The 17,452-nt window shown below is 42.6% G+C and overlaps 1 protein-coding gene across 3 annotated transcripts in view; it reads right to left on the bottom strand.

Moving 5' to 3' along the window:
- DENND5A (DENN domain containing 5A) overlaps positions 1-17,452 on the bottom strand; it is a 74,746-nt gene that overhangs the window by 42,423 nt on the left and 14,871 nt on the right. For all 3 annotated transcript variants that reach the window (XM_066583653.1, XM_066583654.1, XM_066583655.1), the window contains 4 exons: positions 16,164-16,273; positions 12,474-13,134; positions 2,811-2,998; positions 653-970 (listed from right to left, as the gene is read on the bottom strand). In XM_066583653.1, coding sequence (XP_066439750.1) covers positions 653-970; positions 2,811-2,998; positions 12,474-13,134; positions 16,164-16,273 — 1,277 coding nt within the window. The remainder of the gene's footprint in view (positions 1-652; positions 971-2,810; positions 2,999-12,473; positions 13,135-16,163; positions 16,274-17,452) is intronic.

Genomic DNA, 17,452 nt, shown 5'->3' with positions numbered 1-17,452 from the left:
CGTCACAGCTGGCTCCCGCTGCGGATGGCATGAGCTCAGCTTCTGAGTCTGCGCCATCCAGAGGACATGAGTGTATGCCCTTTGGCGGGAACCACTTTCCACCCGGGTCATACATTTAGGGGCAGGAAGGTGTTAAATAAGTTGCCTGCATTAAAACTTGGAATCTGGATTTCTCACCGTTTTCAAGATCTCTGCTTTCTGTCAGTAACTGAAGACCATTTTGCTTTTGTCCAGAGGCTGAAAAAGCCCTAAAGACTAATATGGCTCAAAGCTGAGTGTTTGCTACAATCCCCTGTGAGCCGAACAGCCTGGAGGGCTCGCAGGACGGAGCCGCACACATCAGCTCAGGTGATCATACATGCGGGGAGGTTGGCAGAAATACTCCGCTATAACCTTTGTCTGCAGTTGGCTTTGGGATGTAATCAAGCACTTGCTTATTTACTGACAACAAGCAGAGGTCTTGTAACCGCGGGAAATAGAAATAAATGATGTTACAAGCTGCAGAACGCTCCCCACTGTAACAAGTTTTACTTCTGGAGTTCTATTGGAGCCGGACTGTCGCTCAACGACACAAACTGCGCAAAACTTGTGCACAAGTCACTCAACACGGCAAACCCCAAAGTCCCGGCACAGCTCCCCGAGGATCCCTCACCTTCTCCAAGCTCACGCCCGTCCGCTTCACCAGCGCCTGGATCCGCGCCAGGGTTTCATTCTCTTTCAGAAGATCAAAGGAATTGAGCGGCAACCCCGCCAGGTTCCCGTTCTTCTTGTCCGACACCAGGTCGGCGGTCTTGAGGTTCTTCAGCTTGGCGACACTTTCGCTGCAGTGCAGATTCCCCTCGGGGGGGATGCCGAAGGACATGAGGACCTCGGACACCTCCTGAATGAACTCCAGCTTGTTCGGAAACTGCGGAAGATCTTCAGGTAACTCAATGAAATGGTTGTCGATGTCCACGAAGCACAGGTTGGCCTGGAGGAAGCGGAAGACACGGAAAACTCAACAGCGTAGAAGACGAAGCACAGCAAGGCCATGCGGCACCGAGGCAGAGGGTCCCCCAATAATCACAAGAGTCAAGTTACATCTGCTGCCCAATGTGATGGAAGAGGGGAAGAGCAGCGAACAGAACCGAAGCCCAGAGCAGCTCATTAACAACATCAGCGAATATGACGCCTATACATCACTAGAGAGCAGTGGTGACATCACGGAGAATGCCACCTATCACTAAAGAGGAGCGGTGACATCACTGAGAATACCGCTTATCCATCACTAGAGAGCAGCGGTGACATCACTGAGAATGCTGCCTATACATCACTAGAGAGCAGTGGTGACATCACTGAGAATGCCACCTATCACTAAAGAGGAGCGGTGACATCACTGAGAATACCGCTTATCCATCACTAGAGAGCAGCGGTGACATCACTGAGAATGCTGCCTATACATCACTAGAGAGCAGTGGTGACATCACTGAGAATGCCACCTATCACTAAAGAGGAGCGGTGACATCACTGAGAATACCGCTTATCCATCACCAGAGAGCAGCGGTGACATCACTGAGAATACCGCTTATCCATCACTAGAGAGCAGTGGTGACATCACTGAGAATGCCGCTTATCCATCACTAGAGAGCAGCGGTGACATCACTGAGAATACCGCTTATCTATCACTAGAGAGCAGCGGTAACATCACTGAGAATACCGCTTATCCATCACTAGAGAGCAGTGGTGACATCACTGACAATGCAGCCTATCCATCACTAGAGAGCAGCGGTGACATCACTGAGAATGCTGCCTATACATCACTAGAGAGCAGCGGTGACATCACTGAGAATGCCGCCTATACATCACTAGAGAGCAGTGGTGACATCACTGAGAATGCCACCTATCACTAAAGAGGAGCGGTGACATCACTGAAAACACCACCTACCCATCACTAAAGAGCAACGGTGACATCACAGAAAACGCTGCCTATCCATCACTAGAGAGCAGCGGTGACATCACTGAGAATGCCACCTATCCATCACTAGAGGGTGGCAGTGACAAATCAGAGTAGGTCCAAAATTTCAAATATGCCCAACTGTCCAGGGAACCATGCGGGGAATTTTCTAACGCTCACATAACTCCTGCCCTCTCTCGGGTTAGCAGCTCCCTGGCAGGACTCTCAGGACCTCGGCTCCATATACCTCGCAGACAGCAGCTGCTGTGTAACTAGCGGACAAGGAGGCATTGAGAGCCCAGAACAATCGGGGGATTATAGTGTCGGATCTGCTCGCTGCTCCTTCTGGCTCATAAACAGCTTTTATATAACTCCGAGTCATAACTAGCAAAACCCCAGAGCTGCGTACTCTATACGAGCCCCGAAACTGCTGCACAGCTACTCTCCATCAGCCGTATTAGTAATCAAGAGACCGATATCTCTGACTGCTGCCCACAATCCAAGTTTTATGTAGTTACTCCTGGCTCTAAAGCTCCTCCCTCTGTTAGCTCTTCCTGGCAGTCAGTTACCATGAGGTAGTGGTGAAAATGAAGAGCTGCCAGGAAGTGCTGTATCAGAGAGCCGCCACATAGCACAGTGGCCAACGGACGACATAAGCTCAATGCCACAAAATAAAGGAAGCCAGCTTCATGAGACCTCCACTTTAATGTAGAGGGGTCAGCCCCCTGCACAGCACACGGTACATAACCACTACTGGTCCTGTAGTCTTCTGGATACATCGAGATAACCCAGGACATCATGATGGTTGCCCGACACCCGTCAGCTCAGATTAATGCTCCGACACCTCCCCAGCCACACCCATGCATGCAAGTCCTACCTCCTGCGGCAGCTCCAGCTTCGACCTGTCATCCAAACCATTGGAGTGTAAACCCATCAAATATGGCACGGGAGCATCCAAAAAGTGCAGGAGTGATGCTGGCAGTATGGGGACATAGACGTGCTGCCACTGGAACGGAAACATGAGGCCGGTGATGGTCTCCGCCACAGTCATCAATCTCTGGTAGTCTAAAAATCAAGAAAACAGCATCAATTCATCAACCGTCCCATCGCATCCATCCACTGAGAGCCAATATGGGGGAGGAAGAAGAAGAACAACACGTAAGAATATTACTACTATAATACTGCCCCCTATGTACAAGAATATAACTACTATAATACTGCCCCCTATGTACAAGAATATACCTACTATAATACTGCCCCCTATGTACACGAATATACCTACTATAATACTGCCCCCTATGTACACGAATATACCTACTATAATACTGCCCTCTATGTACAAGAATATAACTACTATATTACTGCCCCCTATGTACAAGAATATAACTACTATAATACTGCCCCCTATGTACAAGAACATAACTACTATAATACTGCCCCCATGTACAAGAATATAACTACTATAATACTGCCCCCTATGTACAAGAATATAGCTACTATAATACTGCCTCCTATGTACAAGAATATAACTACTATAATACTGCCTCCTATGTACAAGAATATAACTACTATAATACTGCCCCCTATGTACAAGAATATAACTACTATAATACTGCCCCCTATGTACAAGAATATAACTAATATAATACTGCCCCCTATGTACAAGAATATAACTACTATAATACTGCCCCCTATGTACAAGAATATAACTACTATAATACTGCCACCTATGTACAAGAATATAACTACTATAATACTGCCACCTATATACAAGAATATAACTACTATAATACTGCCCCTATGTACAAGAATATAACTACTATAATAATGCCTCCTATGTATAATATAACTACTATAATACTGCCTCCTATGTATAATAATATAACTAATATAATACTGCCTCCTATGTATAATAATATAACTACTATAATACTGCCCCCTATGTACAAGAATATAACTACTATAATACTGACCGCTATGTACAAGAATATAACTACTATAATACTGCCCCCTATGTACAAGAATATAACTACTATAATACTGCCCCCTATGTACACGAATATACCTACTATAATACTGCCCCCTATGTACAAGAATATAACTACTATATTACTGCCCCCTATGTACAAGAATATAACTACTATATTACTGCCCCCTATGTACAAGAACATAACTACTATAATACTGCCCCCTATGTACAAGAACATAACTACTATAATACTGCCCCCATGTACAAGAATATAACTACTATAATACTGCCACCTATGTACAAGAATATAACTACAATAATACTGCCCCCTATGTACAAGAATATAACTAATATAATACTGCCCCTATGTACAAGAATATAACTACTATAATACTGCCCCCTATGTACAAGAATATAACTACTATAATAATGCCTCCTATGTACAAGAATATAACTACTATAATACTGCCTCCTATGTACAAGAATATAACTACTATAATACTGCCTCCTATGTACAAGAATATAACTACTATAATACTGCCCCCTCTGTGCAAGAATATAACTACTATAATACTGCCCCCTTTGTGCAAGAATATAACTACTATAATACTGCCCCCTATATACAAGAATATAACTACTATAATACTGCCCGCTATATACTAGAATATAACTACTATAATACTGCCCTCTATGTACAAGAATATAACTAGTATAATACTACCCCTATGTACAAGAATATAACTACTATAATACTGCCCCCTATATACTAGAATATAACTACAATAATACTGCCTCCTACGTACAAGAATATAACTACTATAATACTGCCTCCTATGTACAAGAATATAACTACTATAATACAGCCCCCTATGTACAAGAATATAACTACTATAATACTGCCCCCTATGTACAAGAATATAACTACTATAATACTGCCCCCTATGCACAATCATATAACTACTATAATACTGCCCCCTATGTACAAGAATATTACTACTATAATACTGCCCCCTATGTACAAGAATATAACTACTATAATACTGTCCCCTATGTACAAAAATATAACTATTATACTACTGGCCCCTATGTACAAGAATATAACTACTATAATACTGCCGCCTATGTACAAGAATATAACTACTATAATACTGTCCCCTATGTAAAAGAATATAACTACTATAATACTGCTCATATGTACAAGAATATAACTACTATAATACTGCCCCCTATGTACAAGAATATACCTACTATAATACTGCCCCCTATGTACAAGAATATAACTACTATAATACTGCTCCTATGTACTAGAATATAACTACTATAATACTGCTCCTATGTACTAGAATATAACTACTATAATACTGCCCCCTATGTACAAGAATATAACTACTATAATACTGCCCCCTATGTACAAGAATATAACTGCTATAATACTGCCTCCTATATACAAGAATATAACTACTATAATACTGTCCCCTATGCACAAGAATATAACTACTATAATACTGCCCCCTATGCACAAGAATATAATTACTATAATACTGCCCCCTATGTACAAGAATATAACTACTATAATACTGCCCCCTATGTACAAGATTATAACTACTATAATAATGCCCCTATGTACAAGAATATAACTACTATAATAATGCCCCTATGTACAAGAATATAACTACTATAATACTGCCCCCTATGTACAAGAATATAACTACTATAATACTGCTCCTATGTACAAGAATATAACTACTATAATACTGCTCCTATGTACAAGAATATAACTACTATAATACTGCTCCTATGTACAAGAATATAACTACTATAATACTGCCCCCTATGTACAAGAATATAACTACTATAATACTGCCCCCTATGCACAAGAATATAACTACTATAATACTGCCCCCTATGCACAAGAATATAACTACTATAATACTGCCCCTATGTACAAGAATATAACTACTATAATACTGCCCCCTATGTACAAGAATATAACTACTATAATACTGCCCCTATGTACAAGAATATAACTACTATAATACTGCCCCCTATGTACAAGAATATAACTACTATAATACTGCCCCTATGTACAAGACTATAACTACTATAATACTGCCACCTATGTACAAGAATATAACTACTATAATACTGCCCCCTATGTACAAGAATATAACTACTATAATACTGCCCCTATGTACAAGAATATAACTACTATAATACTGCCCCCTATGTACAAGAATATAACTACTATAATACTGCTTCTATGTACAAGATATAACTACTATAATACTGCTCCTATGTACAAGAATATAACTACTATAATACTGCCCCCTATGTACAAGAATATAACTACTATAATACTGCCCCCTATGCACAAGAATATAACTACTATAATACTGCCCCTATGTAGAAGAATAGAACTACTATAATACTGCCGCCTATGTACAAGAATATAACTACTATAATACTGCCGCCTATGTACAAGAATATAACTACTATAATACTGCCCCTATGTACAAGAATATAACTACTATAATACTGCCCCCTATGTACAAAAATATAACTACTATAATACTGCCCCCTATGTACAAGAATATAACTACTATAATACTGCCCCCTATATACTAGAATATAACTACAATAATACTGCCTCCTACGTACAAGAATATAACTACTATAATACTGCCTCCTATGTACAAGAATATAACTACTATAATACTGCCCCCTATGTACAAGAATATAACTACTATAATACTGCCCCCTATGCACAATCATATAACTACTATAATACTGCCCCCTATGTACAAGAATATTACTACTATAATACTGCCCCCTATGTACAAGAATATAACTACTATAATACTGTCCCCTATGTACAAAAATATAACTATTATACTACTGGCCCCTATGTACAAGAATATAACTACTATAATACTGCCGCCTATGTACAAGAATATAACTACTATAATACTGCCGCCTATGTACAAGAATATAACTACTATAATACTGCTCATATGTACAAGAATATAACTACTATAATACTGCCCCCTATGTACAAGAATATAACTACTATAATACTGCCGCCTATGTACAAGAATATAACTACTATAATACTGCTCATATGTACAAGAATATAACTACTATAATACTGCCCCCTATGTACAAGAATATACCTACTATAATACTGCCCCCTATGTACAAGAATATAACTACTATAATACTGCTCCTATGTACTAGAATATAACTACTATAATACTGCTCCTATGTACTAGAATATAACTACTATAATACTGCCCCCTATGTACAAGAATATAACTACTATAATACTGCCCCCTATGTACAAGAATATAACTGCTATAATACTGCCTCCTATATACAAGAATATAACTACTATAATACTGTCCCCTATGCACAAGAATATAACTACTATAATACTGCCCCCTATGCACAAGAATATAATTACTATAATACTGCCCCCTATGTACAAGAATATAACTACTATAATACTGCCCCCTATGTACAAGATTATAACTACTATAATAATGCCCCTATGTACAAGAATATAACTACTATAATAATGCCCCTATGTACAAGAATATAACTACTATAATACTGCCCCCTATGTACAAGAATATAACTACTATAATACTGCTCCTATGTACAAGAATATAACTACTATAATACTGCTCCTATGTACAAGAATATAACTACTATAATACTGCCCCCTATGTACAAGAATATAACTACTATAATACTGCCCCCTATGCACAAGAATATAACTACTATAATACTGCCCCTATGTACAAGAATATAACTACTATAATACTGCCCCCTATGTACAAGAATATAACTACTATAATACTGCCCCTATGTACAAGAATATAACTACTATAATACTGCCCCTATGTACAAGACTATAACTACTATAATACTGCCACCTATGTACAAGAATATAACTACTATAATACTGCCCCCTATGTACAAGAATATAACTACTATAATACTGCCCATATGTACAAGAATATAACTACTATAATACTGCCCCTATGTACAAGAATATAACTACTATAATACTGCCCCCTATGTACAAGAATATAACTACTATAATACTGCTTCTATGTACAAGATATAACTACTATAATACTGCTCCTATGTACAAGAATATAACTACTATAATACTGCCCCCTATGTACAAGAATATAACTACTATAATACTGCCCCCTATGCACAAGAATATAACTACTATAATACTGCCCCTATGTAGAAGAATAGAACTACTATAATACTGCCGCCTATGTACAAGAATATAACTACTATAATACTGCCGCCTATGTACAAGAATATAACTACGATAATACTGCCCCTATGTACAAGAATATAACTACTATAATACTGCCCCCTATGTACAAAAATATAACTACTATAATACTGCCCCCTATGTACAAGAATATAACTACTATAATACTGCCCCCTATGTACAAGAATATAACTACTATAATACCGCCTCCTATATACAAGAATATAACTACTATAATACCGCCCCCTATGTACAAGAATATAACTACTATAATACCGCCCCCTATGTACAAGAATATAACTACTATAATACTGCCCCCTATGTACAAGAATATAACTGCTATAATACTGCCTCCTATATACAAGAATATAACTCCTTTAATACTGTCCCCTATGTACAAGAATATAACTACGATAATACTGGCCCCTATGTACAAGAATATAACTACTATAATACTGCTCCTATGTACAAGAATATAACTACTATAATACCGCTCCTATGTACAAGAATATAACTACTATAATACTGCCCCCTATGTACAATAATATAACTGCTATAATACTGCCTCCTATATACAAGAATATAACTACTATAATACTGTCCCCTATGTACAACAATATAACTACTATAATACTGTCCCCTATGTACAAGAATATAACTACTATAATACTGCCCCATATGTACAAGAATATAACTACTATAATACTGTCCCCTATGTACAATAATATAACTACTATAATACTGTCCCCTATGTACAAGAATATAACTACTATAATACTGCCCCCTATGTACAAGAATATAACTACTACAATACTGCCCCCTATGTACAAGAATATAACTACTATAATACTGCCCCCTATGTACAAGAATATAACTACTACAATACTGCCCCCTATGTACAAGAATATAACTACTATAATACTGCCCCATATGTACAAGAATATAACTACTACAATACTGCCCCCTATGTACAAGAATATAACTACTATAATACTGCCCCATATGTACAAGAATATAACTACTATAATACTGCCCCCTATGTACAAGAATATAACTACTATAATACTGCCTCCTATATACAAGAATATAACTACTATAATACTGGCTCCCTATGTACAAGAATATAACTACTATAATACTGGCTCCCTATGTACAAGAATATAACTACTATAATACTGCCTCCTAGGTACAAAAATATAACTACTATAATACTGCCTCCTATATACAAGAATATAACTACTATAATACTGCCACCTATGTACAAGAATATAACTACTATAATACTGCCCCTATGTACGAGAATATAACTACTATAATATTGCCCCCTATGTACAAGAATATAACTACTATAATACTGCCCCCTATGTACGAGAATATAACTACTATAATATTGCCCCCTATGTACAAGAATATAACTACTATAATACTGCCACCTATGTACAAGAATATAACTACTATAATACTGCCCCTATGTACGAGAATATAACTACTATAATACTGCCTCCTATGTACAAGAATATAACTACTATAATACTGCCCCCTATGTATAAAAATATAACTACTATAATACTGCTCCCTATGTACAAGAATATAACTACTATAATACTGCCCCCTATGTACAAGAATATAACTACTATAATACTGCCCCCTATGTACAAGAATATAACTACTATAATACTGCCCCCTATGTACAAGAATATAACTACTATAATACTGCCTCCTATGTACAAGAATATAACTACTATAATACTGCTCGTATGTACAAGAATGTAACTACTATAATACTGCTCGTATGTACAAGAATATAACTACTATAATACTGCCCCCTATGTACAATAATATAACTACTATAATACTGCCCCCTATGTACAATAATATAACTACTATAATACTGCTCCTATGTACAATAATATAGCTACTATAATACTGCTCCTATGTACAAGAATATAACTACTATAATACTGCCCCCTATGTACAAGAATATAACTACTATAATACGGCCCCCTATGTACAAGAATATAACTACTATAATGCTGCCCCCTATGTACAAGAATATAACTACTATAATACTGCCTCCTATGTACAAGAATATAACTACTATAATACTGCCCCTATGTACAAGAATATAACTACTATAATATTGCCCCTATGTACGAGAATATAACTACTATAATACTGCCTCCTATGTACAAGAATATAACTACTATAATACTGCCCCCTATGTACAAGAATATAACTACTATAATACTGCTCCCTATGTACAAGAATATAACTAATATAATACTGCCTCCTATGAACAAGAATATAACTACTATAATACTGCCCCTATGTACAAGAATATAACTACTATAATACTGCCCCCCTATGTACAAGAATATAACTACTATAATATTGCCCCTATGTACGAGAATATAACTACTATAATACTGCCTCCTATGTACAAGAATATAACTACTATAATACTGCCCCCTATGTACAAGAATATAACTACTATAATACTGCCCCCTATGTACAAGAATATAACTACTATAATACTGCTCCCTATGTACGAGAATATAACTACTATAATACTGCTCCTATGTACAAGAATATAACTACTATAATACTGCCCCCTATGTACAAGAATATAACTACTATAATACTGCCCCCTATGTACAAGAATATAACTACTATAATGCTGCCCCCTATGTACAAGAATATAACTACTATAATACTGCCTCCTATGTACAAGAATATAACTACTATAATACTGCCCCCTATGTACAAGAATATAACTACTATAATACTGCCCCCTATGTACAAGAATATAACTACTATAATACTGCTCCCTATGTACAAGAATATAACTAATATAATACTGCCTCCTATGTACAAGAATATAACTACTATAATACTGCCCCCTATGTACAAGAATATAACTACTATAATACTGCTCCCTATGTACAAGAATATAACTAATATAATACTGCCTCCTATGTACAAGAATATAACTACTATAATACTGCCTCCTATGTACAAGAATATAACTACTATAATACTGCCCCCTATGTACAAGAATATAACTACTATAATACTGCCCCCTATGTACAAGAATATAACTACTATAATACTGCCCCCCTATGTACAAGAATATACCTACTATAATACTGCCTCCTATGTACAAGAATATAACTACTATAATACTGCCTCCTACGTACAAGAATATAACTACTATAATACTGCCTCCTATGTACAAGAATATAACTACTATAATACTGCCCCCTATGTACAAGAATATAACTACTATAATACTGCCCCCTATGTACAAGAATATAACTACTATAATACTGCTCCCTATGTACAAGAATATAACTAATATAATACTGCCCCCTATGTACAAGAATATAACTACTATAATACTGCCCCCTATGTACAAGAATATAACTACTATAATACTGCCCCCTATGTACAAGAATATAACTACTATAATACTGCCCCCTATGTACAAGAATATAACTACTATAATACTGCTCCCTATGTACAAGAATATAACTAATATAATACTGCTCCCTATGTACAAGAATATAACTAATATAATACTGCCTCCTATGTACAAGAATATAACTACTATAATACTGCCCCCTATGTACAAGAATATAACTACTATAATACTGCCCCCTATGTACAAGAATATAACTACTATAATACTGCCCCCTATGTACAAGAATATAACTACTATAATACTGCCCCCTATGTACAAGAATATAACTACTATAATACTGCCCCCTATGTACAAGAATATAACTACTATAATACTGCCCCCTATGTACAAGAATATAACTACTATAATACTGCTCCCTATGTACAAGAATATAACTAATATAATACTGCCTCCTATGTACAAGAATATAACTACTATAATACTGCCCCCTATGTACAAGAATATAACTACTATAATACTGCCCCCTATGTACAAGAATATAACTACTATAATACTGCCCCCTATGTACAAGAATATAACTACTATAATACTGCCCCCTATGTACAAGAATATAACTACTATAATACTGCCCCCTATGTACAAGAATATAACTACTATAATACTGCCCCCTATGTACAAGAATATAACTACTATAATACTGCTCTAATGTACAAGAATATAACTACTATAATACTGCCCCCTATGTATAAGAATATAACTACTATAATACTGCCCCCTATGTACTAGGGTATAGCGGTATTACTACGGGGGTAGCACAGGGTTGTTGTGGGTCATGTGATCACAGAACATCTCTTACGCTGTGAATAGAGGAGGATCTGGAACTCCAGCAGCGCGCAGGTGAAGAGTTGCACCACATTTTCTACACCAAGTAACTCAAACACCTCTTTCACTGGGAAGTCAAACAGGGGCAGCTCATTGGTGCTCGGCCGCTGACATATGATTGGCCCATAGACCCCAGAGAACTTCAGGGACCTCCCAGCAGGCGGCAGCGGGACCTCGTAGAGGATGTTATAGATGTAGCTCTCCAGCGGCAGTGGCGGGGGCTGCGGGGAGGTGACGGCCTGGTGGAGCTGCTCCAGGACCTTCTTGCAGGCCGTCATGAAGGACATGGGGGCGATCAGGCAGATGCACTTGGAGACGTACAGCGTGTCGCGGGTTATGTCGTAGGAGTTGAACCTCTGCAGTTTGGTCACAGACGAGTCATTGCAGTCCGTCATGCAGTTTGTGCCGCTGCTGCCGTTGGTGGCGGACATGTGGATGATGTCATACTCGGCGTTGTGCATGTGATACAGGGTCTGCATGGCGCTGCAAATCTGCTTACTGGTGACTTCCTCAAAGAAGGTGAGCGCAAAACCGAACGTCCTGGAGCCATCCTCCCGCGTGATGATGAAGGAATGAAACTGAGGGTCTTGGCAGTCCGCCTGAGTCTTGAACGACAAGCCCTTGGGCATACACAGCTGTGAAGACAAGAGGTTTCTTATACGTCACATCTTATACTCCAGTTACATCCAAAGCTGCATTCACAACTGCCTTCCTGTTACTTCTAAGTGAACAACTTCCACACACTGCTGCCCCCTGCTGGCTCAGTGTGAAGAGCAGGCCCTGCTGTGCTGCATACCGAGAGATGTCGTTTTCATGGTACTCCAGTGAGAGAAGAGCGGCATTCTAGAAGCTCTGATAAGTCGTTGTCAGCTCTACACTTAGTGACATCCCCCCACCAGACCCCGTTGTCAGCTCTACACCTGGCGACATCCCCCCACCAGACCCCGTTGTCAGCTCTACACCTGGTGACATCCCCCCACCAGACCCCGTTGTCCACTCTACAGCTGGTGACATCCCCCCACCAGACCCCGTTGTCAGCTCTACACCTGGTGACATCCCCCCACCAGACCCCGTTGTCAGCTCTACACCTGGTGACATCCCTCCACCAGACCCCGTTGTCAGCTCTACACCTGGTGACATCCCATCACTAGATCCCGTTGTCAGCTCTACACCTAGTGACATCCCCCCACCAGACCCCGTTGTCAGCTCTACACCTGGTGACATCCCACCACCAGACCCCGTTGTCAGCTCTACACCTGGTGACATCCCCCCACCAGACCCCGTTGTCAGCTCTACACCTGGTGACATCCCCCCACCAGACCCCGTTGTCAGCTCTACACCTGGTGACATCCCCCCACCAGACCCCGTTGTCAGCTCTACACCTGGTGACATCCCACCACCAGACCCCGTTGTCAGCTCTACACCTAGTGACATCCCCCCACCAGACCCCGTTGTCAGCTCTACACCTGGTGACATCCCATCACCAGATCCCGTTCTCAGCTCTACACCTGGTGACATCCCACCACCAGGCCCCGTTGTCAGCTCTACACCTGGTGACATCCCCCCCACCAGACCCCGTTGTCAGCTCTACACCTGGTGACATCCCACCACCAGACCCCGTTGTCAGCTCTACACCTGGTGACATTCCCCCACCAGACCCCGTTGTCAGCTCTACACCTGGTGACATCCCACCACCAGACCCAGTTGTCAGCTCTACACCTGGTGACATCCCACCACCAGACCCCGTTGTCAGCTCTACACCTAGTGACATCCCCCCACCAGATCCCGTTGTCAGCTCTACACCTGGTGACATTCCCCCACCAGACCCCACTGTCAGCTCTACACCTGGTGACATCCCCCCACCAGAACCCGTTGTCAGCTCTACACCTGGTGACATCCCCGCACCAGGCCCCATTGTCAGCTCTACACCTGGTGACATCCCCGCACCAGGCCCCGCTGTCAGCTCTACACCTGGTGACATCCCCGCACCAGGCCCCGCTGTCAGCTCTACACCTGGTGACATCCCCGCACCAGGCCCCGCTGTCAGCTCTACACCTGGTGACATCCCCGCACCAGGCCCCGCTGTCAGCTCTACACCTGGTGACATCCCCGCACCAGGCCCCGCTGTCAGCTCTACACCTGGTGACATCCCCGCACCAGGCCCCGCTGTCAGCTCTACACCTGGTGACATCCCCGCACCAGGCCCCGCTGTCAGCTCTACACCTGGTGACATCCCCGCACCAGGCCCCGCTGTCAGCTCTACACCTGGTGACATCCCCGCACCAGGCCCCGCTGTCAGCTCTACACCTGGTGACATCCCCGCACCAGGCCCCGCTGTCAGCTCTACACCTGGTGACATCCCCGGACCACACCCCGTTGTCAGCTCTACACCTGATGACATCCCCCCCACCAGACCCCGTTGTCAGCTCTACACCTGGTGACATCCCCCCCACCAGACCCCGTTGTCAGCTCTACACCTGGTAACATCCTCCCACCAGACCTCATTGTCAGCTCTACACCTGGTGACATCCCCCCACCAGGCCCCGTTGTCAGCTCTACACCTGGTAACATCCTCCCACCAGACCTCATTGTCAGCGCTACACCTGGTGACATCCCCCCACCAGACCCCATTGTCAGCTCTACACCTGGTGACATCCCACCACCAGACCCCGTTGTCAGTTCTACACCTAGTGACATCCCCCCACCAGACCCCGTTGTCAGCTCTACACCTGGTGACATCCCCCCACCAGACCCCGTTGTCAGCTCTACACCTGGTGACATCCCCCCACCAGACCCCGTTGTCAGCTCTACACCTGGTGACATCCCCCCACCAGACCCCGTTGTCAGCTCTACACCTGGTGACATCCCCCCACCAGACCCCGTTGTCAGCTCTACACCTGGTGACATCCCCCCACCAGACCCCGTTGTCAGCTCTACACCTGGTGACATCCCCCCACCAGACCCCGTTGTCAGTTCTACACCTGGTGACATCCCCCCACCAGACCCCGTTGTCAGTTCTACACCTGGTGACATGCCACAGCCAGACCCCGTTGTCAGCTCTGCACCTGGTGACATCACACCACCAGACCCCGTTGTCAGCTCCAGACCAGGTGACATCCCCGGACCACACCCCGTTGTCAGCTCTACACTTAGTGACATCCCCCCACCAGACCCCGTTGTCGGCTCTACACCTGGTGACATCCCACCACCAGACCCCGTTGTCAGCTCTACACCTGTTGACATCCCCCCACCAGACCCCGTTGTCGGCTCTACACCTGGTGACATCCCCCCACCAGACCCCGTTGTCAGCTCTACACCTGGTGACATCCCCCCCACCAGACCCCGTTGTCGGCTCTACACTTGGTGACATCCCCCCACCAGACCCCGTTGTCGGCTCTACACCTGGTGACATCCCCCCACCAGACCCCGTTGTCAGCTCTACACCTGGTGACATCCCACCACCAGACCCCGTTGTCAGCTCTACACCTGGTGACATCCCACCACCAGACCCCGTTGTCAGCTCTACACCTGGTGACATCCCACCATCAGACCCCGTTGTCAGCTCTACACCTGGTGACATCCCACCATCAGACCCCATTGTCAGCTCTACACCTGGTGACATCCCACCACCACCAAACCTCCTGCATATCGGCCGTTCACGTACCATGCCCACCGCGTCCTGGTCGAAAGCGTTCCACTCGACATTTTCGGGATACCGTGCCAGGACCTTGGACTTAAAAGTGCGCCTGAGGGGGGTCTGCTCGAAATTCTCTCCTGAAAGAGGGGAAAAACAAGCAAACAAGTGGAAAAGTTAGAGAAAGCGCAGCTCCCCCAAAACAGCGGAGGCAGCGACAGAGGCGGAGAATCAGCAGATCAGGGACAGATGCGACAGAGTTCCGGGCTACAGAGCGCCCCCTGCTTGTAGAAGAAAGCACATTAGTGATAGTTATCGAAGCAGACATCCAGAACGCATCAGCGCACAGCGGAGCCGCGACCCCGAGCTGCAAGAAAACGCCATCAAAAGTCAAAATTACCGCGGGCAGCAGCGCCAGGCCGCCATGACACTGGCTGAAAATGATGAATGACAGCGTGCCGCACAGCGACTGACCGCAGGGGGCAAAATATGACGGGACCGCCACCCCTAAATGGCCGCACAGCCGCCATGTTATGGGCGGGACTATACTGAGGGCAACCGCATGAAAAAATGATATCTAGGTCATGTGTTGGGGGCAGAACGACAGCTCAGAGGCCGGTACCATCATCATCCTCACCGCAGTCAAGGACGAGCTCCGGCCTCGGAGAAGACCAGAAGACACCGCAGCTAAAAACGCCAAAATTAGGACACAGGAAGTAGTTAAAAATGCAGAAGTTAATGCATTCTGGGGCGAAGTGAAAATCCAGAGCGCTGCTAGAAACAGAGGAGAGCTCAATGTCAGGAGGAGGCTAGAAAGCTCAACGCCAGTAGGAGGCTAGAAAAGCTCAACGTCAGTAGGAGGCTAGAAAAGCTCAACGTCAGTAGGAGGCTAGAAAGCACTGCAAATCTCAGGCAGCTGATCTAGTTAGCAGCACACAGGTTACTGAAGCTCGACTCCACAGATGTAGCCCCGGAGCAGAAGTGTGGACACAGAAAGAGAGGACAACGTGTTTGTAAAACCGACCTGAACGCGCACCGACTCTGCATGCTGGATTCCATCTTGGATCTCCGCGTTACACGGCGTGCAGAGGTAGATCATCTTCAGGGGGTTTCAATTCTCATTGTTAAAAAATGACTGTGTTTCAGTTTCTCGACATTTTCAAGATCTCTGCTTGCTGTTAGTAAAGAACTGGATTAGTGATCATCTAAACCGATACAATGTAGCGAACCCTCGCAGCGAGAAGTGTTGTGTCGAGGCCGGCTTTGAGTCTTCAGATGCAAACGAAAATCTTCTCCTTCACTGACAGCAAACAGAGATC

Source organism: Eleutherodactylus coqui, chromosome 11 (assembly GCF_035609145.1).
Source record: "Eleutherodactylus coqui strain aEleCoq1 chromosome 11, aEleCoq1.hap1, whole genome shotgun sequence".
Lineage (NCBI taxonomy): Eukaryota > Metazoa > Chordata > Amphibia > Anura > Eleutherodactylidae > Eleutherodactylus > Eleutherodactylus coqui.
The sequence above is the reverse complement of the archived record's forward strand: the minus strand, read 5'-3'. Positions and strand labels throughout refer to the sequence as shown.